The sequence below is a fragment of the Python bivittatus genome, unplaced genomic scaffold (genome assembly GCF_059951505.1).
Source record: "Python bivittatus isolate LINGU-HERP-01145 unplaced genomic scaffold, Pbiv_v1 ctg000070_np1212, whole genome shotgun sequence".
NCBI lineage: Eukaryota > Metazoa > Chordata > Lepidosauria > Squamata > Pythonidae > Python > Python bivittatus.
In genome coordinates, this window is record NW_028277034.1 from 51,391,103 (window position 1) to 51,412,779 (window position 21,677).

Sequence of the window (21,677 nt, forward strand, 5' to 3'; positions counted from 1 at the left end):
ACATCTGAATCTTGACCAGTTTGGGAACCCACCAATACTACATTCCAAATGTTGCCTTTGCCCTGGAGATGTGAAGGATTTTTGTGTGTAATAGCCTCATGACACATATTTTCTCATTCTGATGAATTTTCAAATTCAGCATTTGATTCTGAAGACAAGGGGATAAGTGATATCCCATGTATTATGACATCATAAAGCAGTAAATTCCGTCAATCAGATCATTTGTGTGATGATGTTGTCAGAAGGATCAAACCCCTTCTTTTCTCTGTTCGTTCCCAAGCTTGGAATTTAATAAAACACACCAGACGATCAGTGGAGAGTCAGAAATATGTTTATTCAATCCAAAGTAATCAATTAGCTTTGGATGGGCAGGTGCAGTGGACTGCTCTCCCATCTCCTTTTTAATAGGAATTTTTTAGTTTAAGATTTTAGCCAACCATTATCAATGGAATGGAACACATTAGCTTATTAAAACAGTTCCTGCTCTATCAGCATGAACATCTTCCTCCTGGGCAATCTTTCCTTCCTTCCTTCCTTCCATATTCTGTTAAAACAGATGTTTCCTTATCTATAGTTAATCACAATGTCTATATCAGTGTTTACATACTGGCTGGGGAATTCTGGGAGTTGAAGTTCACACATCTTAAAGTTGCCAAGGTTGAGAAACACTGCTGTAAAGGGAATGATCAAACTTCTGTTAACTTAAAAAGTGGGGAGGAAAAGGCCTACAACTGAAAGCAAGGAACCTAGACTGAACAAAGGGCTTTGATTTCAGAGTATCACAGTTGACAAGTCTTCAATGTGAACATGGCTTCCTTCTCTGCAGTAAAGACTATAATCTTACACAACCGTATCTGTGAACCCTTGACCAGCAAGCCAATTTCTGAATAAGAACAAGCACCTTTGTTAAGCCTGACATTCATTGTCTTTGAATGCTGCCTGTGTATTTTCTGGACCCACCTGGTTTGTCAATATGTGAAGAAGCATATTGACCTTTGGCCACCAAACAGGGCTTTCTTGCCCAATTACATCAAATATTATCTCATCAACATCCCATCCCATGATCATGTGAACAAGATTATGGACGTTTGCCATAACTTAAGGTTATCTATGTACCATAGGATTCTGCGGTGGAGGCTGCAAGATGGTGGGTGGATGGGTGGGGCTTCAGTTACTACACCGTTGCTGCTATCTTGCAGCTTTTGACCCCCCCTGCAGATACCACGATATATATTGCAATTCTGCTTCAGTATTGAAAAAAAACAGGACCTAGTTTTAGAGACAAAGAGGCATAGCACACATTGTGACTAAATAGGGTTTTAATCCTGGGTCTTCTTACTCCTACGTGAAGATCACAATGGTTTAAAAGATTGGCTTTATGCCCCACACTAAGGCAACATATAGTTTTCTTGTTTTTCTCTTAGCATCTTAGTGAATCTGGCCATTGTTGTTTCTAAACCATGGTTTATAGCTAAGTGTCATGTGGCCTATTGAGCAAATCACACTTTAACCTAATGTATGAACCCACCCTCTCTATACATATGTATGTATGTTTCTGAAGTTCAAATTGTACAGTGTTTAGTCTAATTAATGTCTAAGTTCCTTAAGCCGTGACATTTATTTGCTCTGGTCTTGGCTTACACATGCTGTGAATCCTGACAAGCTTTTGGCTCAATTAATTGTTTGTAGCAATTATAGCAAATATAAACTGTACAAGTCTAAGTGAGTCTTATTTGAAGTAAAGGACTTTATACTTATATTAGGGATTGTGCATGAAGTGCAGGAAATCAAGGCGTGAAACAGAAATAGGAATATATTTGTGATATACTGTATTAGCATCACATCTAGCCACAGCTGGAACAGAAGAGAGCTTCCTGCTTTATATTTTCCCCTGAATAAACCCACGTTTTTAAGGAAAATGCATAACCGAATGTGTTTCAGAGTTAGGGTTACCAGCTATCTGAACAGGCAAAGGAGGACTCGGACAATTGGAAAGGAAGACAAATGGGGGGGAAGGAGGACACGCTAACTGCTTAACTTTCTTTGCCCAGCATCAGAAATACTGGTTTTTCAATTGCAATATTTTTCCAACAAATCTTTATTTTCAAGAACATACTGTACACTAGTGATAATACAGAATCAACAGCAACACATTTTTCAAATTTCATGGGAACGTGTGATCAGTCATGCAATCTCCAGACTCCAGCGATCATAGCTTTGAAGGGGCTACATTGCAGCCAATGGCTGGAATCAGGAAACAGATAACATAAATCTAGGCTGTTGAGTCTGTTGATGGATGAGGGGAAAAAAGAAGCGGGTAATTTGCAAGGTCACAATACACAAAAGTTTGAATGATTACTGCTGCGAAAACAGACCAAAAGTATTCTATTCTCCTTATATCGGTTGAAAAATTTAGCTAGGCACGGTAGGTTGAACCAGATCAGTTGCAAATCTAGCCACTGCATTTCCACAATGGCAAAGCTTGGTTTTGTGTGGGATGTGGGTGTTGTGCAATTCATCCTGTTTGGTTAATTTATGATTTGGGATATGTGAGAACCCAGGAATCATTCAGTAATCAGGTTAAATGTGTTTTGAGGACATACCGTGTGAGTAAACTTTGGACAGAGAATAGCTTAATGACCCTTAGGAAATATTAAAGAAATATCCTCTTTATCATTAACTATAATAGGCTATATACATAGGTGTCCACAGAGGACTCAATGTGTGTGTGTGTGTGGGGGGGGGGGTAATGTGTGTTATGATGTCACGAATCCAATCCTGTGACTTGGGTACTTGCACACAACATTGCAACAATAGTAAAAAAGGTGAAGCTTGTGCTGCAACATTACAATACACATAATTCATGATTAGGAATGGAAGTATATAGTGGCATAATAAACATAAAATATTCAGGGATGAAATATGCCAGTATCACATTGTTATAACTTGTTCGATCACATAGAAAGAATAAAGATCTTCCATCGAGAGTGATGTCAAAATCAAGACAAAATCACAGACATTTTGCCTCATTACACAGCTGTTGTTGTTTTAATACATTCCTACAGGAAGAACTTGGGGTCATTTCTAAATCCCAGCAGCTTGATAAGAATAATGCTGTTGGACTGGTGGTTTCCAACTTGGGTGTCATAGATTCCGCATCCTTCAGAAGCTGATTATGAGTCCGTAAGAAGCGAAGTGAAGTATGTGAAGCCGCTTCTCCAAATGTCAGCATGAACCTCACTTTCTGGCATTATTTTTCTTCATGATTGCCTGTAAAGGAAGCATAGTTGATTAGCTTCCTCTAGCTACAAAAGGTTTCCTTGAAAGATGATGGCCTTGCCCTGATCCTTCTGTCCATGTTCTGATTGTTGCTTACCTCTTTGATTCTCCTGCCCTGCCTCAGATGAATGTTGAGACAACGTCTTCGGCCACCATTTTTGAAAATCACTCTGCACGTAAGCAAAAAGATCAAATTAGCTAAAGGGCTGTTTGATGTGATTAGCATTCACTGTTAATTGACTATCAAAGCAACTGTTGTGAAGCCAACCAACCTGCCTTCACAGGTCTCCAAATTGTCAGCTGCAAACCCAGAACAGCTGACTTCAAGCAGGAAAGACCTAAGGCATAACTGGGAACCCATATACAAAATTTCCATATCCCTCTGGGGGAAAGCTTTGGTTTTTTAAAAATCCAAGCTAGAAATCTGGCTACTGGGGCAGGTAAAGGAGCTAAGATAATTTTGTTCTGATCCTGATTTCAGGATATGATCCACAAGAATCTGAAAAATTCTAGGAGAACCAAGCAGGACTCCTTGGAAGGACTCTTTCTAAGATACAGATATGTGTTTCACCATGGATTTGCAATTAGACATTTGATTGACTTGTTTGAAAGTAAACTATTATGTCTGAGGTTTACTTTTCTCTATGCAAGCTCAGTGATTGCATGGCTTAAATAACTATTTTATAGTCTGCTCAGACCCTCAACTTTTACTATTTATTATATAAATTGAACAAAATAAATAAATTTATCTTTTTTCGCTAGGATATCTGTTTTAAATCACTCCTTGTGTCTTGAGGAAGTCTCTGGTCTCATTTCCTTTGCAGCTGCATGTTTTACATGTGACTATTTAAAGCAACAAAAGGATTTTTTTTTACATTGTCCTGTTGTTTTTTTTTTTAATCTGGTAGTTTGACTTATCTGTTTATTTCTCTCTCAAAGGATAGGGGACTGGTTTTCCTTAACACATGGCTTGTACTACAGGCTTAGGAGGTGGTGTTGTAGAATTGATTTCATTTTTATCTGCTGTATTTTTCTATTATTTGCCAGCAAGAGCATTACCTGTGGGGTTCCTATCTGTCTCACCTGCTGGAGGAGCATGGCAGGTAAAAACATCCCTTTGGGAGGTAGGGAGTGATAGCAAGTACTAAGCAGCTACTCCAGGGGCAGAAAGGTGGGGCTAGGGGTTATAACACCCAGAAGATTCTGAGATCTCCCACCTTTCAACCCTACCAAACAACCCTGTTGCTACCAAATGGAAGAGAATATCTGTAGCTCAGGGTTGAACTGTGGAGTCCTTGGGGTTCTCTGAGCTTGGTTGTTTTCTTGCAAACATTTCGTTACCCGGCTAGGTAATATCTTCAGTACTAGAATGGAGTGGGGTTTGCTCACTCTAGGGGCAGAAAAAGGCACTCTGTGCATAATACTACTTTTGGAGAAAGAGGGAGAGATTCATATATACATACATACAATGACATCAAACTTTGTTTTAACATGGTGATATTGAATATGGAAAATAAGAGTAGGTTCAAGTCCCACAGGTATGTTGTTTTTTTCAAGATACTTTACATCTATATCTACATCTATATGTTTTTTTTTAAATAATAAAAACAATACAAATTTTGAAAGAAAAAAGGAAAATAATGAAAAGTAATAACTGAAAAAAAGTGCAAAGAAAGAAATAGAGAAGGAAAGGAAAGGAAAAGTTATAAAGAAATGGCTTCTGATCTTCTTAATAGCAGTTACAAGTACATTAATATTTTATCCTCTCTAAGGTTACAACATAATTTCCTTCTTTCCATAGTCTACCATTTCTAATGATCAATCACAAGTTCTTTTTTTTTCTTTTTTCAGCAAAAAGTCCATAAGGGGTTTCCAGTCACTAATAAATGTAGTTATTGTCCCTTTTCTAATCAAACAAGTCAATATTGCCATCTCTGCTAATTCTGTCATCTTCACCAGCCATTCCTCTGTGCTGGGCTTTTTTCAAGATACCTTTTGAGGTATTTTGGTTTGTACAAACCATCACAAACTCTCTCTCTCTCTCTTTTCCTCACTGTAGGCCAGCATGGAAAGCATTTACTTCCATACATTTCAGCAGGTTTAAGCCAGGTCTGAAATTCCCCCACTTTTTTTGTCCTCCATGAATCTCAAGCATACTTTTTCCTACTCTCAGAAAAACAAAAGTTGTCTGCTTAAGAAAATCTATGTTCCCCCCTCCCTTACCCATTTTGGGACACCTTGAATGTTGCTCATTCTGGTGGTATCTTGATAGTGGAACAGCTTTGAGTTGGTATGGGCTGTTTAGACCTGGAGGTAAATACTTCAAATTTTTGCTGGGCATTGATGTTATCACCAGATAAGAAGAGAATGGTATAAACTGAAGAGCATAAGATAGAGATCTCTAGGGCTGAAAATAAAGAGGGATCCAGCAGGCTGAAATGGGTGTGTGTATGCTGGAATATGCTTTCCATCGTGATGCAAAGTATGGAGAAAAGAGAGAGACGGTGATAGTTTTAGGATGTTTTGCCCAAACCAAAGCATCTTGCTTTTTTCAACAAGCCAGCTTTGCCCCTGACATCACATGAACACCAGGTTAAGATCAGCCACAGAGGCTGAACTAAAACGCCATGTGCCAGGTCTCTAATATGCATACTTTCCCCCATCTTTATGAGCAGGATGGGGTGTGCAGGCAGGGGGGAAAAGGCAACCCAACAATTCCACGGAAATAGGACCGTGTGGCCAGTTATAGCAATTCAATAGCCTCAACAGGAGAAGACATCGGGGCTCTGCTCGACTACTTACAGCAGCTCCTCTTGACCACAGCTGCCGGTTGACTTGTGGTACTGAACTGTAGCCACAAGCTCCATGTTCACAGAAGGGAATTGTCTTCTGCATAAACAGCGTTCCCTGATGGAGGTTGGCATTCCTGCAAGGGATCATATAGAGAAGGCAGTTATTCACATATCATTCACAATTGCCTAATGCACTGTTTCTCAACCTCAGCAACTTTAAGATGAGTGGAGTTCAACTCCCAGAATTCCTCAGCAAGAAAACACAAGGCAAGTTTTGCTTGGCTGTAGGGGCATTTGTGGGTGTGCACGTGCAAAATGCATGCCCTATTTTACTTAATTGCAATGACTCCATCCCTTTTTTCTAAGGCATGCAAGGTGACACACATGCTTCTTCTCACTCTCACAACAGTCCTGTGAAGTAGGTTATGCTGAGAGAAAGAAAGGCAGAATTAGAACTCACAGTCTCCCAGTGGCTAGCCTGGTATCTTAACCGCTACACCAAACTGGCTGTCAGAGAAAGGAATGAGATCTTCCAAGTCCTAGCTTGACCTCTATGCCAGGCTTCTCCATCTGGTGCCCTCCAATCTGTTGGATTATAACCTCCATGCTCCATCACCCCAGGCAGCATGAATGAATATGATTGAATTGCTGTCCATAATATCTGGAGGACCTTGGATCTGCTCTGCTTTTTTCATAAGGAAATGCAAGAGAGGCCCAGCTGGATTATACCTAGTGGTTCTGGTCACCCAACACATATAACCTGCTCTGCTAAAGATGTTCCTCTAAATAGATTGCAGTTTTAGACTCACTTCCCTAGGAATAAGCTTCACTGATCTCAGCTGAGACTCCCAACATTATTGGTGTCACCTCAGGACTACCTGATCTAGGTTGCAAAGATCCAAAGAACCTCCAGATGGCATCAAGCCCTCAGATATTTCTTCATCTGCTTGCTGCAGTCCCAGTTTTTGTAGCAAACATCTGGAAGTTGCACTGACACCAGGATGAAAGTTAGGCAGGCAGAGGGGCAGCATTTGCTGACTTGACACCCAGACCCAGACCCAGACCCAGACCCATTCTGCACCAGTAAAGCATCCAGGCTGTGGATGGCTATGACAGTTGTCGGTAGAGAAAGCACAGGGTTCTGAGATCTAGGTGGGATAGGAAAAGGATTTTTTTCACATAGGTTGCTGATCGAAGTCATAATATAGTTTGATTTTTCTTGACTATAATGCACAAATACTCAGCCATTGCGATGCTATCACCTCCCCTATAAGATAGATAGATGGTAGATGCAGGTAGGTAGGTACGTAGATAGATAGACAGACAGACATGGATGGATGGATGGATTAGATAGATAGATAGATAGCGATTAGATAGATAGATAGATAGATAGATAGATAGATAGATAGATAGATAGGCAAAATTGACTTGTTTGATTAGAGAAAAGACAATGCTGTAACTACATTTTTTAGTGACTGGAAACCATTTATGAAAATGGAAAAAAATGAATTTGTGATTTACGGGTTTGATGATTAGCAAGGGTAGTCTATGGAAAGAAGGGAGCCATAATGTAACCTTAGAGAGAGAGGATAAAATATAAATGCATTTATAATTGCTGTAAAGAAGATCAGAAGTCACTGCTTTATAGCCTTTCTTTTCTTTTTTCTTCTTTTCTGTCCCTTTTATTTCTTATTTGCGGGTCACTTTTCTTTTCTTTACTTTCCTTTTTCTTTAAATTTGTATTGTATTTATTCTGTAAAAGAATTCTTCAATAAAACTTAATTTTTTAAAAAGATAGATAGATAGATAGATAGATAGATAGATAGATAGATAGATAGATAGATAGATAGATAATACTAATTATAATATATCATGAAGAAGGTGATAGTATTCCAGTGGCTGGGAGTTCATGCATTATGGTGTGTGTGTGCAAGAGAGAATATATATATTTAAACCAATCTCAATGAGGAGCAGAAACTTCATGTTAAAAAGATTTAAAATCTGTATTACTCAGCAAATCCACCTGCTACACTGAGCATTTCATTATGCACTGTATCGCATTTTATACAAGCCCATGAAAACAGCTCATCTACCCATATTCTGTTATTCACATTTTGCTGTGTGGAGCTATTTTGTTATGTCCTATTTAGAACTGACTTTCCTGCTTTCCTCTTTCTTTCTTTCTTTCTTTCTTTCTTTCTTTCTTTCTTTCTTTCTTTCTTTCTTTCTTTCTTTCTTTCTTTCTTTCTTTCTCTAGTTTTTAAAAGCTCCACCAACTGATTTTTGTGAGAAGGAGCAGCTTCTTATACAAAATACCTGAAATGCTACCTAAGAAACATTGGATTCTGCCACAACGTAGAACCCTGAGATTGAGAATCTGTCAAAACAGAGGCGATAATAAATTGCATAGATTGTATGCATGGTTGCACGCATAAATACATAAATAAATTCCTCTAGTGGGGCTCATCAGCTGTGCTCACTTGAGCCTAACCGATTCCCATAAGGGAAATGTTATGTTCCTAATTCCATTCAACCCCGTTTTCCTCACTTCAAAGCCAGAAGCAGACATTCCAGGGGACCAAGAGCAGAGAAGGAGACACAAAGAATATGCAGAAGAAGTAGAAGAAATAGGGAAGGGGTCTACTGGTGGACACCCCCTCCTTGAAAATCTGAGGGTGAACTTGGAAATGCCTCCCTTCTAGAACCAAAAAGAGAACCAGGTCATTTTACCTTGCATGAGAACTACGCAAGAAGCCAGAAGTACAAGGACGGCAAGGAAGGTTTTGTTGATCATCTTTGTGCTGAGTCTCCGTTCCCACTTGTGGCGATCCAGCTAGAGGACAAGTGATTGTGTCTCAGCAAGGAGCTAATTTATTGGCTAAGCTCACCCACTGTTCTGTCCTTCAGGGAATCCCCATCCCACTCACTTTCACTTTCCATACCCTTAGCTTAGCAAATATATATATATAGCTTTTTAAAACTATATATAAATTTTATTAAAGCTTTTACAACGAAAGAAGATAAAAACCAATGCCAACCAATATAAAGTAAGAAAAAGAAAAGAAGAAAGAAATCAAAGTGAAAGCTAAAAGTGCAAGAAAAGAAAAGAAAAGAAGTAACAGAAAAATAGAAAAGAAAGAAAAATGATACAAAGAGGTGGTTCCGATCTTTACAGCAGTTGTAAGTACAATTAAAAATTTACTGCTTACTCTATGGTTACAACGTAGCTCTCTTTTTTCTATAATCTATTTTGTATAATCATCAAAACCATAAATCATAAGTTCATTTTTTTCTGTTTCATACAAAAAGTCCAAAAGGGGTTTCCAGTCAGCAATAAACATAGTTATTGTCTTTTCTCTGATCAAAGAAGTCAATTTGGCCATCTCAGCGAGTTCCATCATCTTCACCAACCATTCCTCCATTGTAGGTATTGCCGAATCTTTCCATCTTTGTGCATACAATAATCTTGCTGCAATTATCATGTATAAAAACAAAGTTCCATGACTTTTTTCCCAACTGTTTGTCCTTCAGTTCCAAAAGAAAAACCCCTGGTTTCAACTGTATATTAATATTTAAAATCTTCTGAATCAATGTATGTATTTGAATCCAAAATTTTCCAGCTTTCTAACACGTCCACCAAACAAGATAAAATGTCCCTTCTTGTTCACATTTCCAGTATGTATTTGAAATGCCTTTATACAATCCAGACAATTTCTCTTGTGACATATACCAACAGTACATCATTTTATAAAAATTCTCTTTAAGATTATAGCATAGTATACATTTCAATCCTTTCAGCCACACATTTTCCCCATTGTTCCATCTATATATGATAACCAAAAATTTTAGCCCACTTTATTATATATTCTTTCACTTGTTCTTCTGTTTCAAATTTCAATAGAAGTTTATACATTTTAGCAATTACATGTTCATCATTCGTACACAATTCTATTTCAAACTCAGTCTTACAATGTTCAAAAACATAAATTCTTTTGTCTACGTTAAACCTTTCTAATAATTGTAAATAAGAGAACCATTGACAACTATATCCCTCTGTCACCAGTTCGTCTCTTGATTTTATTTTATATTCCCCTTGACAATATGCTAGTATCTCATGATCAGTTAGCCATCTGTGTTTGCCTATTATTTCTCGTCTATAAAACGCTTCTTGTGCTGAGATCCACAAAGCTGTTTTCAGACACAATCTGGGTTTGTATCTATTCCATATTCTCAATATGACACATCTAACATAATGATTTTTAAAATCCACATTAACCTTGACTTTATCATACCAGCAAATAAATCATTCTCCATGTCCTAAGTAAAGTACACCGATGAATCATGCACTACAATTTCCTTTTTTATTTTTCCTTGAAACAAACTCTGCCTTTCTCTGAATTCTACACTTTTCCCCACTTCTTCCTTTTTTCATTTTCCTAATTTGTTGCCAAGAAAACTGCGTAGACGTGTCCACGTCATCACCAGGAAATGGGCTTGACAGGACAACATCTTTCACACTGATTTAAATTTCTGATGATACAGTGTTTGGGATTCTAACATGCTAAGCTAGGATGTGGTTTGGATTATACTGTGTGAACCCAATGCTTTGTGGTTTATTCAAAACATTATAGTTAAAGAAACCATGGCTTGGTGCAATGTATGAATCAAGCCTTGTTGCTCACCTTAATTCACCTGTTTGCTGTAGTTCAGTGTTTTTCAAACTTGGCGACTTCAATCTGTGTGAACTTCAACTCCCAGAATTCTTAAAGCTGCCAAGTTTGAAAAATACGGCTCTAGTTGCTTTCACTGCATAATTTTGCTGGTTTTAAGCTATGATTAGAAAATTATTAAATATAGAGACAATACGCATTCAGGTATCTCAGGCACAAGAGGCATTTTACTATTTTTGAGTTTATGAAAAAGAAATACAAAGATAGAACATTATAAGAACGAATTTGTTTATTTGCATGGAATGCTACCTGCAAGATTTAAGCAAGATTGCTTGAACTATATTGACAGATAGTGTTATTTATCCCCTTTGGGCAGAAACATTAGTGGCTTACAAAAAGAGATGTATTTGTTAAGATAGAATGGATGAGGGCAAATCAGTGACCCAGTTTGGCATTAGGAACCGCTGGCCACTGGAAAGACAACTGGAGAATTTCCATGCTTGTCAGAAAACACTGGGAGATTCTGGAGGAGGAAGATTTTCCCCATATGGTACCAAGGTACGGTGGCTGATTGGTTAGCTCCCCACATGGGTGTAACCCGCTGATGTGAGCAAGAATGGTTAGCCAATTAGCAACTGTATACCTGCACAAGGACAAGCCCCCTCCCACCATGATTGCGCCCAACAGGAGGGGCGCTGATTTTGGCTAGCGCATTATTCCTGCAGTTGATGCTGATCTCACATCTGCTGTTCCTGCATTCAGTGGAAGATGCAAATGGAGTATATGACCAGAATTCCTTGTTTAAACTACAAAGGGTAACATTTTTAGAAAGTGTAAACATCCCTGAGTTGGGCTTAACTTCTGATCACTAAAAATAATATTGTTTTCATGGAAACCATATAGAAATAGCTTGCCATTGCCTTGTTCATGGTGGGGTTTGTTTTTTGTTTTTGTTTTATTTTTAGCCCAGCCTAGCTTACAGCCCTGGGATCCCTTAGTGGTCTCCTGTCCAAGCATTAACCAGATCAGACTGTTTAGTTTTCTCAACATTAGGCAAAATTTGGCTGCCATCTGCTATTACTGAAAGGTTATGCACACATACTTTGCAGCATGTATGGAGATCAAGGGCATTGCCATTCACACAAACTCTCTTTCCCCCTTCAACCATGCAATCCATGCATTTGGTGGAAACAAGCTAGAGACTATTCACACATTCATATGTCAGGTTCATCTTCTTCCACCAGGCTCAGCTGGCAAAGAAAGAACCATTTGCCTGGGCATGACACTAGTCTCCAGAAATTACCCTGTGTAATTTGTGGACTTCAGCTCCCAGAATCCCATGCTGGCTGGGGAATTCTGGGAGTTGAAGTCCACATATCTTAAAGTTGCCAAGGTTGAGAAACACTGGTATATCTGAACCCTGATCCTAAAAACTGGAGGGTCCCTGGAAGAGCTAGCAGGGCTTCAGGGGCATCTGAGTGGGCCATGCAGAATTACCCTTGATATAGAAGGCAGAGGGAATGGCCTTGACAGACAGGAGGAAGAACCTCTGCCAAGGCAACTGTCGGATAAAAGAAACCTGAGTCTGGGGCAGGAATGTAGCCTGAGTAAACATCTCAGACAAGCCGCTTCCTAGTTCACACAAAGGTAAAGGGAGGGAGGGGGGAAGCGTGTTCAGACTTGCAAGATTGTGTTACTATAACTTTACAATGAAAGTAGTACAGGCCTATATGATTTTGGTTTCCTAGTCTGGTCTATCTTGAAGGGCTGACGCTTGAACCCATGGAGATCAGGACAGGATCAGCAAACCATGCCCTGATCTAACCTGTTAGAGCAGATAGCTATTTCCTTTTTACAAGAAATGGAATTATTAACTTGAAATGTGGGTGTGGTGTGTGGAAACCTTGGGGAAATCCTTCCCTTTCTCTTTGCCAAATGTCTATCTCTGCTGAGTTCAATGTTTACTTTTCAAACAGCCCAGAAAATGCCACCATGACGGACTGCGTTGCTTCTATGTAGCAGAGAACTATAATGAAAGAGCACAAAAAAGGCGAGTCACCCCTACCTCAATTTTATTGCTAGAAGTAGCCTCCCTGGAATGTCTCCTTGATTCAAGATCCAAATCTGACTGAGAGCGGTGTTGTCTGTCCTTGATTAGCCATCACTCCTAGGATGTTTGGAGGCAAGACTTATTCTTCCCTTCAAGTGCCCTGTGCTTGAATAAATGATATTTAGATGCAGAAAGACCTGAAGTTCAGGTATAATGTGTCTGAAAGGACTTGCTTCCTTTATTCAAAACCAAGTAGGACTGAGAAAGTGTTACAAACTGGGATAACTTAAATCCTCCCGGGCAAAAGTTCCCCAGTAAACAGAATTTATTGGGGGGCCCTGTCTGTTTGTCTGTCTGGGGAGAACTTAGCTCCTCTGCTCTGGATTTCTTCCTGCAGTCCAGCTCTAGAAAAACTGAAAAAAAGGCCGGAAATACAGAATTTAAGAAACCTAGTGCCAGTCGCTGACCACAAGGAACAGCTGTGCAACCATGCAATTGCATAAACAGGGAAAGTTTGAATGAGAAATTCATTTCTAAAACTCTACAGATACTGTATAGACAACTCTACAGATATAAAAAAGAGCTTATTTGGAAAAGGGAAAGCAAAGAGAAAGAAGGGGAGACAACAATAATGTCCCAGAATCTCTACTGCTTGCCCAACTACTTATTGCCTGCCTGCCTGAGATCTTATGTTTCAGCACATACTCACAGAAAGTTGTGGGTGGAAAGACTGGAGAAAGAGAGAGAAAGAAATTATCTGGGTCTCCTGCTTGGATGTTGGAAGGCAGGTCCTACCTCATGATTTCTGTCACCACTTTTTCCTTCTCCTTCTCTCTTGTGAGCACCTATCTTTATACTATTTTATAGCATGAGAGAGATAGTGAAAGCCAGCCTCTAGGGAAATTTACTGCTTCTTTGCCCACTTAAGGAGAAAGCTTTTGTCATAGTTCTTTGAGGTGGGCCAAGTCAGGAAACAGATACCACAAGAAATACTGCCCAAAGTCAGTTGGGCAACATACAAATTTAAACAAACAAACAAACAAACAAACAAACAAACAAACAAGTAAGTAAAATATTAGAACTATATTGATATAGGCTCTAATAACAAAATCTTAAAAGCCTGGCACTGTTTTCCCTTCCCTCCCTCTTATACCAAAGAGAGTCAAGATGGAGCAGTCTTGAACTTCTTTCTGACACTTTCCTGATTTCTCTAGTTAAGCTCATGTTTTCCTAATGGTTGCTGTATATTTTCTGCAAGCCCATCTCTGTAGTCCTCCACAGTATCAGCTTCAGTGTCCTGATCTAGTAAACAAATCAGAAATTTTCCACTGGCTAAATCTATCTTCCAGTCACCTTTGACGGATTTATAAGGGCACAATCTGCACCCAGTTGTGCCTTTATATAAATGAGATTACATGGAAGAGACTTTTGGTGCAGCAGAGGGGTGAGGGTGGGGAGAAGCCAAATTCCATCTATGCAGACCTTTTAGTGTGGGATCTTTATTATCAGATCCTTCAGGGGTCACTCTTGCGGCTGACCAAAACTAGGGAATTGTCATGGAATGCCATTCATGTACATTCTCATATCATCTGAGCTGGAATCTGTTTTTGTTGCCTTTTCTTCTATCACATTTCTAATTTCTTCATTGTTGTTGTTCGGTCGTTAAGTTGTGTCCGACTCTTCGTGGCCCCATGAACCATATTGCGCCAGGCCTTCCTGTCCTTCGCTGCCTCCCCGAGTTGGCTCAGTTTCATGCTCATTGCTTCAGTGATGCTATCTAACCATCTCATCCTCTGCCGTCCTCTTCTCCTTTTGCCTTCAATCTTTCCCAGCATCAGGGTCTTTTCCAAATTTCTTCATAGCAAAACCATTAGTAGTTTATTTTCCTTTGTGTCTCTTCTCTCCTACTTTCTGTGTGATGTGTACACTTCTGTACTGTTGGTGCACATGTTTGGGTTTAGCAATAGTGCCTCAGCATACATGAGTAGTCTTTATGCTCCAGCAGTCTGGTAAATGGTTGGCAGATTCAATCACACAGTTTGTTATGTTTGGTTAATGTTGACCATATTTAGGAGGGTGTGTGTGTGTGTGTTTATGGATGTCAGCCCAACAAGGTAGACTACGAAACCAATGCCATGTAGGTGAAGACTACTTTTATAGTAACAGAATCTTGCAGGTTTGAATGTACTTCCCCCCTCCTTCTCGTGGGGGCTTGTCTGAGATGTTTTCTCAAGTTATTTTCTTGGCCCAGACTCAAGCCCCTCTTCAAACCTCACCATTGCCTTGGTAGTGGTTCTTACTCCTGTCCTTCAAGGCTGTTCCCTATGTCCATTACAATGGATTAGCCTTTTGTGTGAAATCCACCATTTGGTGCTTATGATTCAGTGCAATGGGTGAACTTCAGAAATGAATTACAGATGAAATGTAGTGTGTGAATGTCACCACAATGCATGAAATCACTTGACTCCTGATCTTTTCTTTTTTTAAAATTAAATACAGCTGTGGGTAACTTGCATTACATGTATTAGCATTATTTTCCACCATGGCCAGTGAAGAAAATAAAAGAAAGTTCTGATATTTTGAGTAGAGAATTTGAAGAAAAAATTAACATGAAACCATTCAAGACAAACCATACTCATTTAAACCCATACTGGTCTGGATTCAAGATGGAAAAGGCATTGTTAAATGATACCTGCTCAAAGGAGGACAAAGGTCCAGTAGGGAATGCTTGAAAGAGTTGAGTGGAAGTGATGGAGGAGAGAGAGAAGAGTGGTCTTCAAATATCTAAACATTTGTTATTGAGAAGATACAGTTGGTGAGTCTATTTTCCAGAAGACAGAGCTAGAACAAATTGGTTGAAATCACAGGGAAGTAGATTTCAGCTAAACATTATGAGAAATATCCTGTGGGAACAAGTAGGATAAAGTGCTTTGACTGAGATTCTTCTCTGCTGGAAACATAGAGTAGATGGCCATTTTCCAGAGAATCTGTCTTTGCACCTGTTGTGAATAATCAGCTAACATTCACTATTCTGATTTTCTGTGCCAGTCTAAATGCCAGATAGAGTTTAAATACATATCTTCTCTCAGGCATGGGCTTTAGCGTGTATGTTCAGAAGATTTCTCCTACCCCTCTTCTCCTAGATAAAGATTTTAAAAGTTGTTCTTTTAAAAGAAAAAGGTAGACTTGGGGAAATGGAGCAAGATCTTTCTGTGTCTGAACTGGCAAAACGAGTGGATGTTCTGTCTTCCCAATAGCTCTGATAAATGGCTGGAATTTCCCCAATCAATCAGGGGAGGTCCAGGGTACAAAGTAGCAGAGACTTTGTGTTGAGATTCATGATATCTCTATCCATGTATTTTTAACTGCTCTAGTTAGTTGTGTTTAGTTTTAAATACTTTGCTTGTAACTTATGCTCTCCTATTTCCATTTCTCTGTACAAGTAGGGCATTCTGTGTAATCTAGACTCAGTTTAATAGTTACTTTTCTCCTTATTTCTTGGGAGCAGTTACATAACTTGAAAACCATCTTTTGCTCCACATCACTAATTATAGTAGAGCAGGACCTTGTAGCTGCAGAGAACTTTGAATATATTTTTGTTAATAGCTCTCACATATCTTTTGAGTTACTTTTTTTAACAATGACATTTGATTTTGTTTGTCTCTTGTGAAATTGATTTCTCTCCCAAAGAGGACAAGGGGCGGGGGCAGGGAGGAAAGGTGAAACAACTAGTCACATGCCATTATGCTACAAGGGCAAGAGACTGCATCGTAGAAATTATTTTCTCTTCTTCCTTCCTTCCTTCCTTCCTTCCTTCCTTCCTTCCTTCCTTCCTTCCTTCCTTCCTCTCCTCTCCTCTCCTCTCCTCTCCTCTCCTCTCCTCTCCTCTCCTCTCCTCTCCTCTCCTCTCCTCTCCTCTCCTCTCCTCTCCTCTCCTCTCCTCTCCTCTCCTCTCCTCTCCTCTCTACCTTTTGCTTGTACAGAAGGGCACTACAGGTGGTGAGAGCCCTATCTGTCTCATACACTGGGTTAGAGGAAGGATACTGGGTGAGATGTCCCCTTGAACATAGATGGTAGCAATAGTAACTGCCAAGCAGTTACACCTGGCAAGAGGCAGAGCAGGGTGGTTAATGAGCTTTTGAGAGAAGAAGTTTGAAACTTTCATCCTTTCATTCTACAGTTCTAACCATATTGCTACAGAATCCTGCAAGGTAGATTATGGACTGTGCAAGATATTGGACCATTTCACACATAAGATTCTATGATGTGAGCTATGTTCTTTACGAATAGGAACCTGTATCCTTTGGGGGTCCATTTTGTAATTGCCAGAACAAAAAGCAAGTGTGCAAAATGCATTAAAGGGTCAAAGAATTATAGAGTTGTAATGTGCCAATTAGGCCACCAAGTCCAATTCTCTGCTGAGTGCAGGAATCTGAACATCCTCAACAGCTGGATGACCAGCCTTTGCTGGAATTCATCCATTGGAGAGAAGGTCACCATTCTTTGGGACTTTGATACCACCACTGAACTGCTGTGTGTGGACTTCATCTCCCAGAACTGCTCTTACATTTAGGAATGCTTTCCTAGTGTTCAATGGGAATTTGTCTTCCTGTAACTTAAATTCGTGTTTCCATTTTCCACAATCTGGAACATTAGAGAACAGATCTGGATATTCTGCTGTGTGACACCCTCAGTATTTGAAACCTTTTCTTTTTAAAGTAATCCATAGCTAGCTACTTCGATCTCTCTTCATAGATCCCCTGATCATCTATGCTGCCTTTCCAGGTTGTTTGAATCTTTCTTAAAGAGCAGCTTGTCAAATTGTACTCAGGTTAGTATCTGACTGATTTGTCAACTTTGCTTCCTTGGATTGCTTCCAAGACTGAGACATTGTGAAAGCAGATGTTACAGCAAACCAGAAACTGATTGAAAGTAGTAAAAAGGGAAACAGCAGTCATAGGAAGGCCAACCCACACAAAAATCTCATAATGACAAAATTGTTATTTTCAAATTTGGAAGGAAGGAAAAGAAGGAAGAATATCATAGGAACTATAGTTGCTTGTCCACCTCCTCATGTCCAGATGCTTATTTGACCCAAATTAATATTTGGAGGGGGCTGATAGGGATGAAACCCATGGGGCTCACTTCAGCCTCCATGTCTTCTCTGGTTATGCTTGTTTTGAATGTTTGCGTGAATATTCAGATGCCTGTAGGCTCTTGGAGTCACGATCCAGCATTCTGAAGATAGAGGAATGCGGGTGACCTGAACAGGTGGATCTCAGCCCTGATGACATCATCCATGACATCATTGTTGAACTGCCCTAGATTGTATGTATGACAAAAATTGTGCTAGGAGAAGAGGAAAAACACTACTTCAAAAATAGAAGAGCTAAAGAAGATTTGACAAACTTGTTATCTGAAAGACCACTTCTTCTGATATTCATCTATCTGTCCTGTCCCTTTGGGATTGTTTTCTGATAGGCTTCAGAAGGGGCTTTTTCCTTCCACACTTTGGAACTTTCTTCCACAGAGATTCAATCAACCCCATCTCATCTGGGCTTTGGGAAAGCTTTTAGAACCTACTAGTTCCATCCAGCACATGAGGAGGAACTTTAAATGATGGTGGGGTTTTGAGCACACTGGTTGCATCTTTTTTGTCTCTTGGTTCTTTTATGTATTTTTGCAGGGTTTTCCCACCCTAATCCTAACCCTAATCCTAACCCTCTTTTTAATTGATGTATTATTTCATGATGAGATTGCTAGCCACCTAGAGGCTTTGGGGATTCATTCATGATGAGGCTTTGGGGATTCAGAATCATACAGATAAATACATAATCAAGCAAATAATAAATAATAAACAGATAAGCAAGCTGCTTCAGCTGTGGAACATCCTGAGGACATGATGTAAAAGCAGATCATGGTCATGCCACAGAGGATAATGCCTGATGCAAAGGAAGCCTATGGCATTCCAGGTACGGATGCATTGAGTGGACTCCTCTCACGCACATCCAGAGGTTGTATAATGCCTATCCCAGCAGGGGGCAGCCCCTAGTCACTTGTGGCTGCTCTTCAAAAAGATAAGCTGGCTGAGACCTAGCTGGGTGGGAGGCCACCAGAAAATCCCAGGTACAGGCTAGGCTGAGAAGCTGGAGAAACATCTGGGCAGAAAGGAATGATGGTCCCCTTCTGCATTCTTGCCAAGGAAACAATATGGATATAGACATGGAATCACCAGGAGCTGAGCTGTACCTAGCAGGCCATGCGCCAATGTTTGCATTCAACGTGTTGTCAGGCATCCTCCATAAACATGGTCGAGGGTACAGCACATGACTCCACGGGGCATGTCTCCTCGATGGTTTTGTCCTGTAACCCCTAAAGTCAGCAGAAATGTTTAGCATGTGGAAAGTTTTGATTTGTGTGTTTGTGTGCATGCGTATGTGTGTTTTGCCCCTCAAAGTTTGCCAAGCAAACCCTGGCAGTCCCATCTTGAAAGAGGAATGAAATCGTCCAAAACATTGCTTCTGATTTTTCCCATATACGTAGCTCTGCAAAGAAAGGTTTGGAGAATCCGTTGGCATGGGACCTGAATCCTGGGAATGAAACAAAACATTCTTTTGCTGGGGCTGGGGCTGGGAATGGGGAATAATGATAAGAACCTATGATCTTTATGAAAAGGCCTACAGTATTTGTCTCCCAGTTTCTTTGCTTACAAATCACGTTTTGCAGACTGAAGGGAAGAGTACAGGTCAGATCAGAATAATTTATAGCTTCAGAAAGAAATCCTTCTTGTTTTACTGCAGTTTGTTTTCTGGCCCTGGGGGGGAAAACTACATCCAGTCCAGGTTTCAACATCTTGCAGCTGCTTTGGATGAATCTCCATCAAAGGAATGCAACTCCATTTGGGAGAAAATACTTTCTTTAGTTTATTTGCAAATGTATTAAGTAGTATAGTGGTCCATCTTCCAGCCAGTAAACCTTGCCAATGTTATGTGGGAAACATGTTTTTGGCCCTCATACATGGCATTGTCGAAATATCTCTATGGCTCAAGCAATGTGGTCTTTGTGGTTAATCGTGGACTTCAATATTAGATGATCTCTGGTAAGATTTAAGCTGGGGATTTTCCTGAAACCAGCCACTAAGTTCTGCTAAACAGTAGCATTATTAGAAACTGAAACTCAGGGTTTTTCCAGATGGTTTTATTAAGCCCCTTCAGGGGTGCTGGTAGATGTTCTGGCATTCTCAATAGCCTAAGGTCAACTGTCTCCAAAAGGTGGTGGAGGATGGGCCATGTTGTGGTTATGCATTTATGCAGGTCCAGATTAAGAGTTGTTACACTCCTTAGGTCAAATATTGGGAGCTAGAAAGGAACTGCCAATTCTTCTATCTTGGGTACCTGGAGACAATCAGGGAGAGGTTGTTTTCAGATTGGGGTGGAGATGGACATGATGATGGAATCCAGATATTTTTAATTCCGTTTCTGGCACCATCCAGATGTTTTGGAAGTACAGATCCCAGGCTTCTCAGCCACAATGGGCCATAGGCCAAATGAATGATAGATGCAAGTACCAAACTAAGCAAATGCCCATTATTCCATGAGAAAAATCTTAAAAAGTACCTCAACAAATTTCCAGACTATCCAGATATTCAATGACTGGGAAGACCCCACTATAATCAAGCTGGGTTCAGACTTCATGATAAGCCATAATCCACCACCACCCCTGGAGGGACTTAATAAAACCATCTGGAAAAACAGGTGCAGATTAACTGCAAATTCCAAGCTTTAGCACAAAAGAAAAGGAAAGTTGTCTGACTTGTCCAACCGGATTTTCTTAGTTGCAGTGTGTTTTGAGTGGAAGAAAACCTTTGCTTTGAGAGAAAGGAGAAGGAGCTCCTTTGTGGGGAGGAAACCAAGGTTAGGAAGCTAAGCAAGGACAGGCTGGATGGGATTCCACCAGGAAATCTCAGGGCTATGGACTAGACTGGGAAAAATCTAAGTACCTGTACCCTGGAAGGAGGTAATACAAAGTACTTCCATATTTTCTTGTTGCAGATACAATTTCATGGATGTATTTATGTAATCTTGTCAAAGTTAACTTCAGGGATAGCTGACTATTCAGATATGGGGGATATCTGAGACAATATTGTCCTGAGACTTCAACAGGCCCAGGCATTTCCACAAGGTATAGTCAAAAAGATCAAGATGGTAGCCATGATGGGTGATCAAAGTTCCACCTATTTTTTATGTGTGTTGCACTGTCGTGGCCACCATCTTGATTTTTTTGGCCATACCATGCAAACATCCTTGAATAGAGCCTCTGCACCGTGCCAAGTCCAATTTTGCTGTGCAAGATGCTAAGCTAGGTGCTGCAACTGTTGTTAATCCAAAGGATGTATTAGACTTTGGAGGGCATGTCAAATAGCATCTATCTATCTATCTATCTATCTATCTATCTATCTATCTATCTATCTATCTATCTATCTATCTATCTATCAGTGCAGAGTCACAAGGTGACTCTGGGCGGCGTACAACAATTAAAAAAAATACATAAAAACAACTACATATAAAAAACAGTAAAAACACTTTGAAAAGTCTTTTGGTGAGGGAACCACGAAAGGCTCACAGCACCCAACTTGCCCTTAATCTCTTGTAAAAAGTTCCCAGAATAGAGGATCATATATCTGGCTCCACTTGCCCCAGTGGCCGTAAGCCTTGGCAAAATATGTGATCGGTCCTGCACACCGGCCTCCTTGGGCCCTGCAGAGATGGACTGAGGCAGCGGCTGGACTGGATCACTTCTGAGGTCATCTTGACTCTACGGTTCTATGATTTTATGATGCACAGATCCCAGCATTTGCCTGAATGTCCTAGTGCTTGCACTAAACCG

At 40.0% G+C, this 21,677-nt stretch overlaps 1 protein-coding gene across 1 annotated transcript; it reads right to left on the minus strand.

Annotated features, from left to right (window-relative positions):
* Nucleotides 1-2,080: 2,080 nt before the first annotated feature.
* On the minus strand, nucleotides 2,081-8,940 carry CXCL11 (C-X-C motif chemokine ligand 11). The gene is made up of 4 exons (XM_007441252.4): nucleotides 8,802-8,940; nucleotides 6,082-6,205; nucleotides 3,377-3,449; nucleotides 2,081-3,270 (listed from the first exon to the last, which is right to left on the minus strand). The coding sequence occupies exons 1-4, from the start codon at nucleotides 8,863-8,865 to the stop codon at nucleotides 3,238-3,240; spliced, it is 294 nt and encodes a 97-aa protein (XP_007441314.1). The 5' UTR covers nucleotides 8,866-8,940; the 3' UTR covers nucleotides 2,081-3,237.
* Nucleotides 8,941-21,677: the final 12,737 nt, after the last annotated feature.